Source organism: Pimephales promelas, chromosome 23, assembly GCF_988280905.1.
Source record: "Pimephales promelas chromosome 23, fPimPro1.hap1.1, whole genome shotgun sequence".
Taxonomy (NCBI): domain Eukaryota; kingdom Metazoa; phylum Chordata; class Actinopteri; order Cypriniformes; family Leuciscidae; genus Pimephales; species Pimephales promelas.
The window spans coordinates 17,936,644-17,955,990 of NC_142791.1; the positions used below are offsets into that span (position 1 = coordinate 17,936,644).

The 19,347-nt window shown below is 38.6% G+C and overlaps 2 protein-coding genes across 7 annotated transcripts in view; one reads left to right on the forward strand and one right to left on the reverse strand.

Annotated features, from left to right (window-relative positions):
- Positions 1-19,347, reverse strand: part of sh2d4a (SH2 domain containing 4A) — a 96,152-nt gene that overhangs the window by 68,247 nt on the left and 8,558 nt on the right. Inside the window, exon 1 of one of the 4 annotated variants that reach the window (XM_039676607.2) lies at positions 19,241-19,322. The exons of 2 other annotated variants lie outside the window; for them this stretch is intronic. The gene's annotated coding sequence lies outside the window, so the exon portion shown is untranslated. Of the gene's footprint in view, positions 1-19,240; positions 19,323-19,347 lie in introns of those variants that run through there. One more of the 4 variants, XM_039676608.2, reaches the window with a different exon arrangement.
- Positions 1-19,347, forward strand: part of psd3l (pleckstrin and Sec7 domain containing 3, like) — a 163,444-nt gene that overhangs the window by 3,539 nt on the left and 140,558 nt on the right. Inside the window, exon 1 of one of the 3 annotated variants that reach the window (XM_089126338.1) lies at positions 2,667-2,735. The exons of the other annotated variants lie outside the window; for them this stretch is intronic. Coding sequence (XP_088982464.1) covers positions 2,682-2,735 — 54 coding nt within the window. The 5' untranslated portion in view covers positions 2,667-2,681. Of the gene's footprint in view, positions 1-2,666; positions 2,736-19,347 lie in introns of those variants that run through there. 3 annotated transcript variants of the gene reach the window in all.

The window sequence follows — 19,347 nt, forward strand, 5'->3', positions numbered from 1 at the left end:
AATACTGAGTAATTTAAATTTCTATTAAAATGTGGGCAGTCATTTTGTGCATTCTTTTCTCCACTAATGAAAAAGAAACTTAAAGCATCAAGCTTTGAACATGGCCCTGAACATTGGGCCTTTCTAACAATTTCTAAGTGTGTATTTGAACCTTTTACACTCACATTTAATTATTTAACATATGCTTTTATCCAGAGTGACTTACAAAAGTGGATCATTGCAAGCAATTTATTAGGAACCAACCAACAGGGATTTGCAGTACACAACACCAAGTTTCATATAGTAGGACTGTGACAAAATGTACATAATGGTAAATAAAATGTGTAAATAAAATGCATCTGCACAGTCTTACCTTAGAGTAGGCCTATATGCATTTAATTATTACATTGTTTAAGATGTATATAGGCTACAGCTACAGTACACACCCTAAAAAAGCTGCTTTTAAAGAAAAACCCCGGATGTCCTCAACATCTGGATTGCGCCATGCATGATGACGTCTGAGCGCGCGCACACTCATACAGGACTGTACCAACTGACGCCAGACTGAGGGGGCGCGCAACAACAACACGCGCGCGCACACACACACACTGCTGCTCTCAAACTGAGCTGAAGTAAATCACAGTGATGCTCAACGTCCAGCTTTAAATGACTGTTGCTGAATGTAAATCATTCTGCCGGTGAGTTTCCCTGTTTGTTTTGGTGTTTCGTTCAGTGTTTTGCACGATTCCCGATAACTCGCTTCACGCGCTTTCACTTCTGCAAGACTCACTGTTGGTGTCATACATTCAGTTTCGATCTAAATGCGATTGTGTGTTTGACAGAAAACACACTTTAAGCATGTTTATGTGTGTAGCTGCAGCTTCTCGTTCACATGTAGTAGTGATGCTAACACACTTTAGCACAAGGATACACATGAGTGAAAAATAAATGAGAATCAAATAGTGATGAGGAGGAGGAGAAGAGGAGAAGAAAAACACACTGGGATTCGTCACTGTATTCAGTTTTTTCGTCTTCATTCAGGACGGAGCTTTATTGTTGTTTGCTGGCTGGCGAGATGAACGATGATTTGATTTCCATGTGATGATGATGCTGTGCGCGATGTACCTAAATGCGCGTTATAACAGTGTAAATAATAATAATAGATGTAAAATATAATAATAAAATTATGTAACAATAATAATACTCTAAATCCGCTGCAGAGTGAATGACCAGTGCTGGGTGAGAGTTACCATAGACCCTCAGCACAAACATCACTGTTCAGCCTTTGTGTTCATTGTCTGCTGATGTTTGATCAAACCAGCCAATCAGTGGAGTGGTTCACTGCGATCTGGTCCTGTAGGGTTTGCGTCCAGAGCCACAGCTCTGTCACGTGGCACACATCTTCATCCTGAGGTTCAGTGTGTGGCACAGTAGTTTATGGATTGGATATGGAAGTATTTTCAGATTTGGTATTAGCAACCTTTCAGTTACCATCCCATCATTAACCACTAAGCTTGAGTGAGAGGGAGGAAAGAAACATTTGTCTTAAGATGGATTTTGTTTTAGCATTTTGCATTATTCTTACAAAATGTGTCATGGAGTGTCATACAAGTGTTATAGCAAATGCGTTGCTGTTTTTTGATTGAACTGTCACTGTCATGTTCGTTGAGCATGTACCAATTTATGTCTTGCAGAATCTAAACAATTGTAAATGAGAAGTTGAACATTTAAATGTAGAATTGTACTGCACACTTAATAATTAAAGGTTTTTGTACTTTTAAATGTACATTTTTGATAGTAATCTGCATATTGTGTATGTAAATGCACTTAATGTTGCAATATTGAGTTTCTTTGCATCAATCTTTTTAAAAAATAATTTTATCAATCGTCAATACGATATGAATAACGTCATAGTGGCAGGAATATTGGTTGTTAGTTCAGGGGTCATCGTATATAAAACTCTTATTGTTGAGCATTTGCATCATATCTGTTCAAAGGGAATCTCCAGACGCTTTTTTGCATTTGGGATTTTTTTAGCAATTTCAACATACTCTAATGTAGGGTAAAAGGGAAACTCTCTTAGTAGATTTCTCAGAATAGCCAGAATATTTCAGAAACCTGCAGTGAATGGAGAAGACAGCAGTCTGCCACAGTGCACTCTTGGAGATATTGGGAAAGCTTTTGTATGGTTATTTCCTTCAGCATGTATTGCATCATAGTCTCTGGTTTCATGCATGCCACAGCATTGACTTATTGGTCATGTTGCAGATGTTTTCTCATTCACAGCAACTGACAGTTTCCTAATAGTAGGACAGACCCTATGGGGTAACTGTACTCTTAAAGTCCCTGTAAAGTCAAAATTAAGTATGTGTTCTGAGTATGTCACACCACAGAAAAATGTGTTATTAGCCACCCAGCCAAATTTTAATTATAAAAAAGCTGGCAAGTACATAAAATAAGCTATCAAAATCTTGAAAAAATGAGCAGTTATCTCTGTTCTCAAACGCTGGGGGCGTGTCCGCTGGCTGTGCTGAAACCACGCCCACTAGCGGGCGCTGTCGATGGTGATATTAGGTGAAACTGCTTGCGCGACGGGAGGACGAACACTGAGGCGGGAGATAGTGGTTTCAGCCCCGTTCACCAGTAACAGTGGATCAGTGAATCCCAGTTGTCTCTGAGGAAAGTTTATAAAACAGTGTAAAATGATCACTACAGAGGCGGGTGTTGGCGGTGATCCTCAGCTCTTCTTCATCAAGGTAGGCTCCCTACAAACCTCTTCTTGATGTGATTGTTTTTAAGGAATTTAAATGAAGATACCGATCTGTTTTGTACATGATCGCATCCAGGTAGCCTATGCATGTCTGTGTCGAAGGCATAGCTAGCTAGAAAACTGTAGGTTCAGCTGTAGTAACTAATAGTACTGACAGTCACTCGCGATTGAGCGGTGAATGCGAATGTGCTCGGGGAGTGTTATTGTGTGTTTGGGGAGAGATCAGACTCAAATAGTGAGTCTAAGTCCCTCCCCTTCCGGTCGACCACTATGGGACCTTATTTCGGAAAAATATTGAATGGTAGTCAATAGCGAGAGACAACAAATATTTTGATCTCGTTTGAATTGTGCCCTGAATTACACATGATGTTTGTCAATTTAAAAGATACATTTTAAAGTAAAGAAAGTCGCAGTTTGATGTAAAACCGTTGAGGTATAAGACTGTGGAAATACATAATTACAAAGACTACAAAGGCGCACATTTTCTCTCAATGAATGAAGCTAACTTTACTGAGGCTATTGTCTGTCATTGTTTCTACAGTCTTACGTTATAATCGTAACGTTACGCCGTCCTACCTGAGTGTTTTGTACCAGACTGCACACACACGAGCAGCAGATCTCACTCGTTGTTTCGCTTCCCAGGAGATGTAGTTCATAGAGCGATTTTCACATAAAACTAAATGTTACTCTTCTGTTTTATGACAAACTGCAACGTTTTTGACCTTCAGAATTATCTTTTAAATTGACAAACATCATATGTGTAATTGAGGGCACAGTTCAGACGGAATAAAAAGATAAGTTGTCTCTCGCCATTGACTACCACTCATATTTTTTCCGAAATAAGGTCCCATGAGCCGGAAGCGGAGGGGCGGGACTTAGGCTCTCTATAGGGGCGTCTGAGAGAGCTCTTGGGCTCCAGTGCGTCATCGAGCCCTGTTTTATCCCCGCCCAAACAATCCGTAAAATTACAATGGTGAAAAACTGTTGAACGGTCTAACTCCACATTTCAGTACTTCACAGTTCACAGTCTTTGTAAAATGTTTTAGCAATACATATGTAACATTTATAATGTGTTTAGAATTTTTTTGTAGAATTGCCTTTACAGGGACTTTAAAGGGTAACTAAACCCCTGGTCAGAGCCTGACTCCACCCACTAGCAATATTTGAAAAATGCTGAAAAAATGGGCAGACCCCAGCAGGGCTAGGGGGCGTGCACCTGAGACCCGCCGTGAGTGACAGCTGCTGTCAGACTCTAAAATAGAGCGAGACTGGTCTGGAGTGACTCAAGTAGCTGCCTTTGCAACAGAGCGGCCATTTGAAGTCGAGGACTTTTCTCCCTCACCTTCACCTTCACCTGAAGTGGATGAGAGTGAATTGTATGTATACACGGGGCCAAATCCATTCGAGCTGCTGGCTCAAACTGCGGTCTTAACTCCCGCATCGCGACCGACATCTGATGAGTTATGTCGTCGAGTTGATCTCAATAGCGCACGCTGGCATATATTCATATTGATATTATGCCGCTATATGAAAAAATCCAGCAAAATGCACCGGCTCGTTTGTCGACCCCAGACGATTAACTTTATCCTAACCATAAATTGTGATTAAAATATCCATGATCACTCACATCAAGACGCCGCTGCGGTGGAGGAGTCCATGCAGGAGGAGCAGTGTTTGGCACTGCGTGTGGAGAAGCCCATGTCCACCTCTATTCCGTTACTATCCTGATCACTGTACTAAACACTGATAAATCTATGCTAACTTGAAGCTATCCTAACTGTACTATCCTACTAGCTACACAAAATAATCTAAATTATCTATATAATGCTATTCTAAATAGATGCAACAATACTCTATCCTGGTCGTTTTCAAAAATAATCTAAATAACTATATAAATGCTATGCTAACTAGATGCTATTATATGCTATCCTGATCGTTTTCAATACTCATAAATCCAACTCCTGACTCGCTACAGTAGTTTTGACGGAACCAGATGCTTTTATACCAGGGGCTGCCAAGGGCGTGGTGAGCTCGCACCAAGGGTGTGACAGAGTGGCGTTTGAGAGTTCCCTACGTCAGAAAGTACCCCTACTGCAGGAGCTTTCCGTTTAACCTGAAGAGGGCAGCACTCAGACGTTTTTACACCATATATTTGAAAATCAAAACACTTTATACTCAATTGTCAAAAAATGTACTCGAATCAATGAACAGCATTTATGAAGCTCCATTCTTACAGATCATTAACTAAAAAAAGTTGTTTTGGTGTTTAGTTACCCTTTAAGGTCTTGTTCACAGTGAGATAGGCCTGGGAATTGGCAAAAATGTGCCGATTCGATAGTATTGCGATATTTGGGCCACGATTCAATATTATTGCGATTCTTATTGCGATACAGCAAGTATTTCAGGTACGTTCTTTTTGCAGTTTTTCTCCTTTTATATTTAATTATGAGGTTCAAATACTTAATTTTGGTGACCTTTTATGCACTAATTTGTGCTTGATTAGCTGATGCTGCTGCCCGTTTTCTCTTCCGTCTCTCCTGCTATTTTCACCCAATACTCATTATTTGGTTATACCGCCCAACATAAAAACAGTCATAACACCTTTTTTTTAAGCTTTGTCAATGACTAAATACTCATTCTTTAGATGTATGTACTCGTACATACTCGTGACATCATACATCCTCACACTATCAGTGAATCAGTGCAAAATAAACTGATAACAGTTAATAAATAAAGGATAACATGACACGCATATAAAACACTCAGCATCACCAGCAAGCACCTTTATGCCAACCATGAGCTCAGAACGGATCATTAAAGGGTTAGTTCACCCAAAAATTAAAATTAAGTCATTAATTACTGACCCCCATGCTGTACCAACCCCGTAAGACCTTCGTTCATCTTCGGAACACAAATGAAGATATTTTTGATTAAATTTGAGAGCTGTATAACTACCACATAGACTGCCTAAGGGACTGGCTCTTGACGGCCCAGAAAGTCAATGAAGAAAATGTTTAAATATTCCATGTGACTACAGTGGCTCAACTATAAGTTTATCAAGCGACGAGAATACTTTTTGTGCAAACAAAAATAACGACTTTATTCGACTATTCCTTTTCTTCCTTGTTGGCCTGAAACGAGACCTCACACTTCTCCACACGGTCCTCACTCGTCCTGCTCGCCACAGTAATCATGATTAATGGCGACTGTAGAACACAATAGCCGAATCCCGAACATTTTGGGCGAAAATACGCCCCTGCACTTAAGTGGCCTCTGTCTGCTCCATTCCTCTCCATTGATGATTGCAGTACCTTGTTAAAATAAGGTAAATACAACTACTAACCACATAGTCAACATTATGAAAAAAAATTCTCATCATGTAGAACCACCCGAGCGCCAAAGGCTACCCACGGACGCTGTACTTCGTCAACAATGGATACAATTTATGTTTGATTATGTTCCTGAAAATGACGATCGTAAGTTAGCTCTCTGTGCTGCGCATACGGAAGACAGCTTCCAGAATCTCCACGAATTCAACACCGGATTCAACAAGAAACTGTTCCTAAAACATGAAGCAGTTCCAACTTTAAAACAAGAGGCAGCAGTTGTTGGGCCACAACCAGTAAGTAGGCTAAGACTTAATCATTTTAAATTTATTTTTCATTTATATATGTTTTATGACGTTATTTTCGATTTGATCAAGAACGTAAACTAATGCCAACGCTATTTGTGAATAACATTAGTAGCCAGTCAGTTGCTATTGTTGCCAGTCAGATGCTATTGTGTAAAACAAATGTGTATAAAGATAAAAAATGTATGAAATTATCATTCAGAAACGTTTAGTAAGAGCCGTGTGTGGTGAGGTTCTGTTTGACTCTCTTCATCGCGGCTTTCTTGGTCTGATTCTGCTTCGAACTGATACTGCAGTTCGACACATATTTGGGCCGGAGCTCATGACATGCACGTTTCGCTCGTAATGGCGTTAACCTTCCGGACAACGTGAGCGACAGTTTAGCCAACCACAACACACCGGGCCAAACTAACCAATCTGAGACCACTGCCTGTTTCTGAGGGAGTGGTTTCATAAAATCAGGAAGTCGACCACTCGTTCGAGGACAGAGGAGAGCGCGGCTGACAATAAAGGTGAAGTTTATGAAAAATAAGACTTTTAAAAAAAGAAAAACCACGAATACATGTTCTATTGCACCCCATAAACACAATCATGCAAAGAAAAAAAGCAGTCAACCGCCCCTTTAAAACCGAAATTTACCCACACTTTCGATTAGAAAGCAGACGTGTTCAGCCGGCTGTGATGGGGAAGCCATTTTCATTTGAATCTGCTATTGAACGCATAAATTAACAGAGTAAACGGAGAGAAAACCAATGGAGAAAAGCTGAAAGTAAAACGGATAATTTTATAATTTAAATACATCAAAGTGCAACATAAGAATAAACATGTTTAATTTCAGTCCTCCACACGTTTCCATCTGTAGCCTCAGCTCTTCATGGGTCTCGTGGGTGTCCGTGGAACTAAGGAGCAGATTTGTTCTTTACACAGAATCTTAGCCAGTGTCACAGACCATAATAATGTCCGCTTCACTTGGACATCGAGTGGAGTTTGGCCGCCTCAATTGATAAACGTGGTCATATATAATAATGCACAGACCCAGTCTGTTTCTCTTCATGAGTAATACCTGAGGTGAATCTGGTGAAAGGCAGCTCTACACACAATCACAGGTGCTGTTGAAATGTGTTTTTAGCTCCTTCCAGGTTTTTTCATCATGTAGACACAGGTTATAGTGAATATGTTTTATATAGTGCATATATTGTGCCTCTATTGTTTTTTTTCTAGCTATCTATTGAGTTTATGGTCACTGAATTGCTTTTCTATTGTTCAAATGCTAACATCTTTCCACTGCTCAATGCTGATTGAGCGATTACATGATACATTCAGTAAGTTATACTGTGTCTTTTAACATTTCCTTCTAATGTTCATTGAAATGATCTGCTCACGTGCCGCTTGAACTGATACAGCTGTCACGCCACATTAAGGAGCACCAAAAGCACTTGTATTTTTTTATATTTCGTGACAGAATTCGTGACAGGCTCATATTCTCCATTGTTGCAGCTCCTGTCTTCCCAGTCTGTCAGTAACGCTCTGTTTAGTTCCTGTCTCTATGAAGCCCCTCCTACTGAAAAGCACACTGTGCTCTGATTGGTCGGCTGGATCGATGTGTTGCGATTGGTCGAGTGCTTTGAGTGTGTTTGGGAAATGTCCCATCCCTTACCATAACCGCCATTTTCAACGCACTACTGTTTTCCCTTTATTCTTTTTTTAAATGAGGAATATTGTGACATGTTCATCCCGAAAGAAAATTCAAGACCACAATTGAGGCGTTTTAGGGAGCTCAGAAAGAGTGTGCGCCAGGGGTGTAACGGTGCACATATTCATACCGAGTACGTGTCGTTCGGTACACATGTACCGATGAACACACACAGAGTTATCGCCCATTAACAACTTTAAACCACCAATAATCACAATAAGCTCTGTGTTTTGTTACTTCACAAGAAACAAATTCTCATCTCTCAAATTCTGTCCATTTTATCACGTAATTCGACATTCTTTGTTTTGACGCTGTTTGATGTGGTGTGACGGATCGCTATAATGGCTAATATTTTTTTATTATAATTTAATTTATTTAAAGGCACAGACACTCTTTTTTCAGTAAAGCACTGTTTTATAAAACAGAAAAGTAAAAAAGCAATTTTATGTTCAGTTTTCTCCCTCATGCGGTTCCAACCCTGTCCCGATTCCGAAACCGCCGTGTTTACCCTGCAGACCCTCCCCAGTGCAAACAAGAGTTTGATTTTGATTTTTGTATTAATATTTTTATTAACTTGTTAATTTTTCAAATGGTATATACATTTTTCAAATGGCATATTAATATTCAGCCCTAGTGAACGCGGAAAACAATCCCCTGGCAAACCCCATCAGGGTTTGACCTCTGACCTTTGGGTTACTGACCCGATGCTACCATCATCGCCCTATGGAAGAGAATAGAGATTATTATGATCCCTGCCATTGTTCCAACTGCTGTACGAGTCGTGTCTAACAGTGCCGTGACATTGCCTCAGCTCTTGAGTTTGCATGATTGGGTTTGTATAAAGGGAGCGGATAAGTTCATCAGCGCCACAGTCGTCCTGGGCTGAATCATTGGCAGGGACTGAATCCTCTCAGCACATGATGTTTCCACCTTTTCTTTGCAGATGTTTCCAGAATTTTCCCTCACTGTGACGTGTCTGCACGCAGAGCGTGTGGACTTTCAGCATTTTCAGTGTGACTGATTGCTTTTTAATGAAGTTATTTTTGTCTTTCATCTACAGTATTGAAACCATGCATAATAATGGGGCTGACTTTGCTGTCAATAATTCATAAAAAGCTGAGACTGAAGGATCATAATCTCCTAGACATTCATCTTAATACAGCCGTAGTCATTTAGAAGAATCACACACGGTTAATCACACGGTGTTAATTTGACCTCCTTACAATGATTTTACCACAATTTATTTTCAAGTGAAAATAGATGAAATCAAAAGTCATCCATAATAAAGTTGTGGATATTCTCTGAGGTCTGAGGAATAATGATGGATTTTTATCCTTGGTGAATTGATCAGATGGATAAGTGATAGATGGCTGATGGAAGCGATTAAAAATAAGCTCTTCAGAGGAAAATATTGAAGAATGACTTGAATTTATTTCGTTCGTGTTGATTCGGAAGCATCATAAATGTGTTTCAGACATAACTAGATCAGCTGTGTTTCATGTGTCTGGTTAGGGCTTCTCAATAAGGGGGAAGCATGTTAAATGTGATATTATGAGTCAAATCAATTTCAGTAATTCAGTATTTAAATGATTTAAAACAAGACAATTATGACACATCCAATACCTTCCCTAATAATAAAGCCATCACTGCTGTTTCTCCAGAGCAAGTCTCTTACTGAAGGGACATTGTGTTAAAAGTAGTATCCACTATTGATGAAATTTAAACATTTTGCACATCAAGATGGAAGTAATAAATTCTTCAGAGCTAACACGTACCAGTTAAGTAATTTATTGGTACTTTTTGGTAATTTTCATTACTAATTATTACAATCCAATTACAATACATGCTTGTAATTTAATTCTCTCTTTATAGGCTAGTGAAGTGATAGACAGCGCAACTCGAGCACAGCACGTCAGACAGGACAGGAAAGTTAGCTTTTCTGGGAAACTTTTGTTTCGTAACAAATTAGGAAAATAACGTCCAAATAATGACACTGACATATAGCCTCTCATTTGACAGCACATACTGAATCAGGACAACATGTTTTTCTCTGGCACTCTTAGTCTTTACTTAAACTGTGTTCAAAATAATAGTCATTTTTACAGAGTGACATTTTTTGCTGTTGTTTTTTGACTTAGACTTAAACTTTAATATTCCCGAAAGGCAATTTGTTGTACAATACAGGCATAATGACACATAATCCACAACACAAACCTTATCTACATACACAATGTCACATATATTCACCAGTTAAACCCCTCCCCACGTCTAGACTACACACTCCGCGGCCCACTCATGGTTTTGGTTTTGCAACCCACCAATTGAGAAGGGCTGTTCTGAACGAGGAGCCAGTCTAACTGGCTGCTTCAGTCCTGGTTTGGGAGGAGGGGGAGGGTTCCCCATGCTTGCAGACTGTGCTGGACGCTGCTCCTATGGCATGCTGAGCTTGAGCTGACTCGAGAGCTTTGTTGTATTTTCCCTTTGAGAAACCACTCGCAACCTACATGATTGAGTGCACTCGGTTTATAACCAAAATACCCTCGCAAGGTGCTTCCTTATTTTGACAGCAGGCTTGGCACCGCTTGGCCATAATGACACACTTTAGTGCACTTTAGGGGCCTTTCCAACAGCAGCAGCTGAACATTTCTGCTCTACTGATATTAAAAATTTACTTAGTTGTTTAGAATTAAAGAAATTAGATTTTTTTTTTTTTTTTTTTGAATGCCAATTGTAAGTAAAAAGACAGTAATAAAATAAGTTTCATAAAAAATGTGTATAACAATAAATACTAAACAAATTTCAAACAACAGCACAAATAAATGCAAGGGAGAAATAAAATAAACACGGATTTAAGTTTTTGCAGGTGGACAGTGTATTCAGGCAGGAAATAAAATAAACAAATGTAAAATAACATCTTCATTGTAAGTTAAAGGTGCATTGCGCAAAATTTCATGTTAAAAATAGCCCTTTTCTAACCCATACATGCTTAAACAATCGCCTGAAGGGCTGAATGAGCCCTTCTCTGATCACTGCGATCGCCTCTATAATCCTGTACAGTGAAATATATAAGAGGGATTCGGATTGAATCTGAGACTGGGCGTGACGTCATGCGCGTTCACGCTCGCCTGGCTGTCTGGCTGGTTCGTGTAGCTATTCGCCGCCGTTCTCCGTATCAGAGAAGACAACTCGAGCGACACAACTCTAGTCAGCTTTCCACAAAAGTAGACGATGGATTCAAAGGGGCTGTTTACACTTGGTCACTTCATGCGTTTTCTGTGATCGGATAGCTATTCGACCGTGAAAAGACAAGGGTGTAAATGCCCTCCGAAACGCATTAGAGACGGATTTGAATCCGATCGCTCAAACCACTTGAGGACGTGGCCTGGGCCGCATTCCAGACGAAACTGGACAAGTATAATGCATCATCTGGTTGTTGAAACCAAGCTATATGTCATGTTATTTTAGTCATATATGACGATGCGCATCACCTCAGATGAGCAGCTGAGCTGAGCCCCTTCATCAAGCCAGCGCGCCGCAATCTATCGCAAATCAAAGTGAAAGTAAGTCGCAGACGCTTAACACTACCATCTTCATTAAAAGTAAAGAAATCAAATGATCTTACCAGGCCTGTTGCCGATATCTCTTATTGCTGTCTTTGCTGATTTTAAAATTAGCCGATGATTAATAAAATCCAGATCATATCTGTTGCTTTCGGTGATGTGCACTTCATTAAATCTGTATATGGCGCGGAAAGAGACCGGCTTGTAGTTCAAACCCCAATGCAAACTCCACGTGAGACAAAGAAAATAAAACTTCAGTCTGTCCAGTGCCAGGCGTCGGAATAAGACGAGAGTCAACATCGGGAAGGCTTTCAACAAACGGAGAGATCTCCGGTCTGCTTTAGGACTCAAACGGGTGCTATACGAACGTTTTTCCATAGTAATTCAATCATAAGTGGATACAGTAAGCACAGGGAGATAGATGGAAACAAAAACCGAAGTTTTCTAACGTTACAACCCCCGTTTCCCCCTCTCTCACACATAAGTGTGTAATTTACTCGAATGCCTTTCCTTTCATATATTTTAAATGCCTTGCAGATTTATAACTGTATTACCTCATTATGACTGTAACAAAAGATGTGTGCCGCACAGTGTGCGGCTGATGCTCCTTGGGTTATGAACAGCTTGTGCAAACGTGTGTTCCTCCATGAACGCGCACAGCTCTGGTTGCAGTTTCGCTTGTCGCCAGAGGGAGCGTAGTTCTGCAAAAACTCAGAGACTTGCGTTTAGCTCCTTTAAATACAGATTAATTCATATTAGTTACAAAAGTTCATTCATTCATTCATATATGTTTATTTAATTCTTTGAAAAAGAAATGAAAAGGAGCAAAAAGAAGATAAACTTATAATGTCTGCCCTTACCAACATAAATCAAATCAAATTCCAAAGAGGTACACTTACAACACACATCTACTTTGCAGCACCGATGCAAAGTCATAAATCAAATAACACATTTTCCTACTAAATAGATGCATTATATTTTTCTATTAGTAATGCTTTTACACTCTTCTTAAAAACAAATAATGATGTTGAAGTTTTAATTTCACTAGATTGTTCCACAGACTGACACCCTGTATTGAGACGCATCTTTCCTTTAATTTTGTTCTAAACTCAGGTTTCTGAAAGACTTCAGTTCCTCTTAAATTAAATTTGCTAACTCTCTTGATGAATCTATTTCGCAAGTTTTCAGGTAATGTTTTCAAATGTGCTTTATACATTATTTTTAGAAGATTATATTCATTGAATTTTAAAGTTTTTAACTGTATAAACATTGAATTTGTGTGAGGCCTGTATTCGTATATTCGCTTCCATTTACAACGCGAATGGCACGTTCCATTTAGTGAAGAGCAGCAAGATTTTCTGTCTTCTGTTCTTTGATGAACTTGGCAGACAGAAGCAGGTTTATTAGGCTGCTGTCCCTTTAAGAGCTTTTGCACTGATCCAATAGGCTCTTTATATTTTTTCTTAGGTTTTAAAATGGACTGTGTTTAACTGAATACTCAGCAAAGATGGGCATTTTGACATAATTTAGTGTGTATTTGTGCACTTTTGGTCTGAATGCGAAACCTGCGAGAATTAGTAAAATGATGCACAGTACAAGCACTATTTAACCGGAGTGAATGAGACGAAAGAGAGTTTGCCTGGCAGCAAAACCATGGGTGATCAGGCCGATCATGCGGAAGCCTGCCGAGTTCGGTCCCTGGCCGTGGCCGTCGATCGGTGCATCTCGGTTTATAATTTCCTTTTTTATAATCCTTATAATCCTTATTATAATCCTTATAATCCTTATGCAGACACAAAACATTTATTCCATTAGTAAAAGTGTGTGTCTGAAAATGAAATAAAGTGAGTAGTATTGGGCCTGTCATGTGACCTCAACATGGCAGTCACCATGAAGCTAACTAACTCATTTTGGGAATCTTTGTTACTTAATTCACATTTAAGTATGGCTTTTAATAAGACTCTGGCTAGTTTTACATCAAATGCATTTGTTATTTTAAGTTGGTAGGAGTGTGATCTGTGTTCCATCTATACATTATTTTTGTAATTCTTTTCCAAGGTTTCATGAGCTTATATGAAGAGACACTACATAGAATATTTGCATTTAAAATTCATTTGTCTCTCCACATAACCGAACTACTACTGTACTGAACTAGTAAAGACAAAAAGATTCTTCTTCTTTTTTTTTTTTAAATTGGAGGCATTTTCAGGACCTGAAATGTACACTTTTTAATAAATAAATAGCCAACTCATTCACTTTACTATATATTCTGTTTGACGATGGATGGCAGATAAAACTCTGATGGGATAAAGGCCGCTGTTTTGTTATACTCTAGGTGATCACGACACTTATTTGAATTTTATTTTGATTGTAAAACCCTTTAAAATGATGTACCATATTAAATGTAATGGAAACATGAACCGTGCTCTGCTGTAGCTCCTAAATAGAGTGTTATTCCTCTATTCCCTGAGAATAATTATTGTGTTAGAGAACTGAAGATCACAGGCTGACACGCTGTCTATGTGTCTTAAATACATGTTCTACCCTGAGGGCAAAAGCTCAAGCTCAGTTTATCTTCATGGTTTTTCCCAGTTCGCCCCTACTTTGTGAACTTCTTGTCTTTTAAAGTCCCTCTGTGGTGAAAATCAAGCTTTTAATGTTGTTTACATGTGGTGTTATTAATACACTCTAAAAAATGCTGGGTTGTTTTAACCCAATTTTGGGTCAAATATGGACAAACTCTAACATTGGGTTAAAAATGTAATTTCAAAATGTAACCCAATAGATGGGTTTGTCCATATTTGACCCAAAATTGTGTCAAAACAATCCAGCATATTTTAGAGTGTATGCTTTAAGACAAACCTTGTGTAAATTCATAAGTCGACAGCATTGCTGAGTATTTTCTCCTTAAAACAGCAGTGAACCAAAGACAGTCTTCAAAAACAGGTGTGAAATCGCTTGTGTTTCTGTTGTCACAAACTACCTTGTAACCAATTAGATCAACGTGTGATCATCAACCAGTGGATCTCTGAGCTGAGTGAGTGGAGGTGGGGCTCATTTGCATATTCATAGAACTGCACGTATACTAAATGATTTGTGGCAGGTGGGGGACATACAGCGCCCTAAAATTCAATTCAAGACCAAGACAAAACCAGGATGTTAGCGAATCGATAACCCGGTTGCGAACGGCCATGTAAACACCGGCAAAAACCCGAATGTGCTCATATCGTGGATTTTAAAAACCGGGATATTATACCTACCCCTTTTCTAACCCGAATATTTGGTCGTGTAAACGCGCATCGGCATATCCCCATAGGGATTTGTGTTCTGCGCATGTTCTACTCGCAAGGAATCTTGGTCTTTTGAGTAGAGAATACTGCGTGCAGTATACCGGAAGTAAACATGGCGAGACACAGCACAGCATACTTTTGGAGCGAGGTCAGTAACGTGACCAGCATCAAAGCGCAAACAAAGGCGATCGCTATCTGCCCCAAACTATTCATTATCCGTGTGCTGCTGTTGTTGTTGTCTTTGAATACAGGAAGAAGAATCGGAAATGACGCATATTGTGTCTTAAGGTTGTCCGTACGTCTAGACGCTAACCGCGCGTCACCGTTTTACATCGGAATATTGCAATTCCCTGTATACAGGAGAAACTCTCTCTGCTCACGCATGTAAACGGGTTATTCCTAATGTTTCAGAAACCCGAATAGTGAGCTAAACCCGAATAACCCGAAAATTGGCTACATGTAAACGTACAGTAGTCAATGACTTTTGTGGGTTCTTTAACGCCATTTAGAACTCCATTTAGAACTCCATTTAATCTCATATTATGCGATTAACTTCATGTTTTCTTAAAACTAAGCCTTCGAAAGTTGTTTCCAAGGGACACATGTAACGTAGAATAGAAGAGGAATTGTGTATAGGAGTCAAAATCTGCTAAGAGGTCGGCCTAATTAAATGTAACAAATCATGTAAAAATCTATCATCTTTTATTAGAAAATTAAACATTTTATCAAACTGTATTATTTGTTTTAATCTGATAAGCAACCGAGTAGATAGTATTTAAAGGGTTAGTTCACCCAAAAATGAAAATTAAGTCATTAATTATAATATTCACCCCCATGCTGTACCAACCTCGTAAGACCTTCGTTCGTCTTCGGAACACAAATGAAGATATTTTTGATTAAATTTGAGAGCTGTATAACTACCACATTGGCTCCTAAGGGACTGCCTCTTGACGGCCCAGAAAGTCAATGAAGAAAATGTTTAAATATCCCAAGTGACTACCGTGGCTCAACTATATGTTTATCAAGCGACGCGAATACTTTTTGTGCGAAAAAACAAACAAAAATATCGAGTTTATTCGACTATTTCTTTTCTTCCTTGTAGGCCAGAAACGAGACTTCCTTAGATTTCCACGACGCATGCGCGAGAATTGCGATCTGAAGTAGTGTAAGCAGATCGCAATTCTCGCGCATGCGTCATGGAAATCTAAGGAAATCTCGTTTCTGGCCTACAAGGAAGAAAAGAAATAGTCGAATAAACTCGTTATTTTTGTTTGTTTTTTCGCACAAAAAGTATTTGCGTCGCTTGATAAACATATAGTTGAGCCACGGTAGTCACTTGGGATATTTAAACATTTTCTTCATTGACTTTCTGGGCCGTCAAGAGGCAGTCCCTTAGGAGCCAATGTGGTAGTTATACAGCTCTCAAATTTAATCAAAAATATCTTCATTTGTGTTCCGAAGACGAACGAAGGTCTTACGAGGTTGGTACAGCATGGGGGTGAGTAATTAATGACTTAATTTTCATTTTTGGGTGAACTAACCCTTTAAACTACATAAAACTAGAAAAAAAATTTGGATGGGACAAACTTTAAGTTGGCTTGAGAAAGCCAGACAAGAGAGTTTGAAGAAGTTTAAAGTAATCTGAAGTTTGATAGATGGATTAGTTAGAAACATAGATAAATAATAGATAGATAGAAGATTTAGTTCCAATGAAAGAAATATTAGGAAGAAAGAAAGAAAGAAAGGTAGAAAGAAAAAGATTAGATAATTAGATAGATAGATAGATAGATAGATAGATAGATAGATAGATAGATAGATAGATAGATAGATAGATAGATTAGGTAGAAAGAAAGAAAGAAAGTTAGTTATTAATAGTTCATCCATTGCTAAAATTATGACAAAAGGAAAAATATTAAAATTGAAAATATTAAAATCAAGAATGTCAGAATCATATTGCGTAGTTCTTGGTAAAAAATGTCTGTCAAAACATCCAGTAGTGTTGGTTTTCCAAGAAATGAGTGAATTTCATCTGAATTTTCTCTGCTTCTCGTAAATACGGATCGTAAGGTATTAATGATTTATTTCTAAGCCGGACAGTTTTCAGTGAAGCGAATGATGGCCATGAGTGAGTGACGCCTGTTTTTAGTTGTAATATTCTGGCTGTCAGCCAAGCATAAACTTTTGATGGGCTTGATAATAGGCGTAAGAGGAGGTGAACTATGTTTGATATTTGGCTAATTATAAAACATGCTGGAGAAGTTCGAAATGCTTTTTTGTGTAGTTCATTATACTTATTTTATGGAATGATGTTTATTTCGTGGCTTAAATAAATGACCTACATTTTGCTCAGAGACTGACATGTTTTGCTTGTCAAAAATGTAACATTCAGCTGTCGCAATTTCATTGACTTGAAAATCAAGTTTCCTTTTTTACCAGGAAAGGAGTGGTTTTCATGAACAAAGTTGTCTCTTTTAATAACAATTTTATTTAAACCCATGAAAATGCAGGTCTTGGTGTAAATAATAGTGAAAATCACTTTTTGAAACTGTTGTTCCATTTTTGCAGATTTTGATTTCTGAAGGCAATTTGTCAGTATCAAGTTTGTTTGACAGCATGAGAAAAGCCGTGGATACATTTACTGAAGTTTCGTAATACATGCCACCATTTACAATCTTCCACTTTATCAAGCTCAAGCTCCTCAATGTCACATTGTTCTTCTTTTGAAGAAGTGCAAAGACCTTTGTGAAACTGTTGTCTGTGTGAATGAAGTGTTCTGTTTTATACATGTGGCTTTTCCTTCACATCGTCATTTGAACAATCAGTCAGTGATACCATGAGCCGTGTGTGACATAAAACAGTCGTTGCTTCATCTGAAGTGACTGACTGAAAAAGGCCACTAATTCATAGAAGGAATTGTCAGAAAAATATTTTGTTAATCATTTGTTAACCAAATAGGAATGTTCTTATTATTTTGAAAAACTTTTCATTTTAAATTTAAAATATCTAAAAATGGCATGTGGTGTAATCATCATGTAATACGTAATAACCTATTGAAAAAAAAATTGTATAGTGTTAAAAATTAATACTGGAGTTGGACCACATGATATTTTACAACCTGATAGGAATATTTGTATCCTGATAATGCCATGTCTGATGTTACCACTAAAAAGTGTCCTACATTATTATAAATATATCTAGTCAATGACAGAGAACAAGCATGTTCGCCTAAAATAATTTAGTATTTTCCGCTCCAGGATCGTCTCTATTGTCCTGTGCTATGGTTTTCAGCACCAAGTCCATCCTATTAATTTACACACAATGTAACACCAAATTTAGCATTTTAAACAACAATGCATTTATTGTTAACCTTTTATCATGTCTTGGAGTATCGCAATAATATCGCATCGTGAGTTGAGTATTGTGGTATTGAATCGTGAAATGAGGGCATCATTTTGCTTGTTTTTCTGCATGCTGTGTTTGCAGTGGAATGGATTTTACCCGAGGACATTCTGGGCAAGTCAAAGCTGACAGCATTCATTCCACTCCTGTGTCTATGCCTACAAGTGCTGTCCCAGCATCATCTCATGGGCTTTGAGCTGCAGCCGTAACAGGATAATGAAAGCTCAATGAGTTTTCTTCATAACTGCTGCGAGAGCATTGCATTCATTACGCTCAAGACTGTTTTCATTCATTTCACAATTTTTTTTCCATGGCCACAAGTAGATAACATTACTTACTGAACAGAGGTATCTCTTAGTGTTTCTATCTCCAGTCACTGGTGACCTTTAAACAGACTCATGTCTTCAGTGGAGATCTAGTCAATAACTGGGTTCACACTAGATTACTGACGGGAAGCTGCTGTTAATGTCAGTTCTTCACTCAGATCCGACTAAAACGTGTTAAACGTTAGACTTTGAGCTTGTTTCATAGACATGTCTGATAAAGACGTATGATTATGAACTCTGATCTTAACAAACAAGGGAAAACAGGCAAACCTAAACTCGGCAGTCAGATTGTCACTAATGCTCCTGACTTCTCTTGTGAAATTGAAAGTGGACAGTGTTTTTCGAGTTCAGTTCCAGTAATTTCTCATGCTCTATCATGTGGCTGGAGTGTGGTCCATTACTCGCCAGATACAAAAGACACTGGTATTAAAAAATCAGCCCTCTTCTGGAAACAGAAACATTCTTGGGCCGCTGGGATCGAGCCATAGTGACTGGCCTCCTGCGGGAGCGCTATATTCACACTCACAGACTTATACTCATGCTGGAGTTAAACCAGCAGAATATCTTAAAATTAAAATGTTCATTTACTCACCATTGGCCCAATTCTGTGTGACTGACTTTCTCTGGTGGACATCACATGATGTTTAGCACTGTGTTCACGCTGTTCATCTGGTCTAGTCCTCTGAAGTCATATGTTCT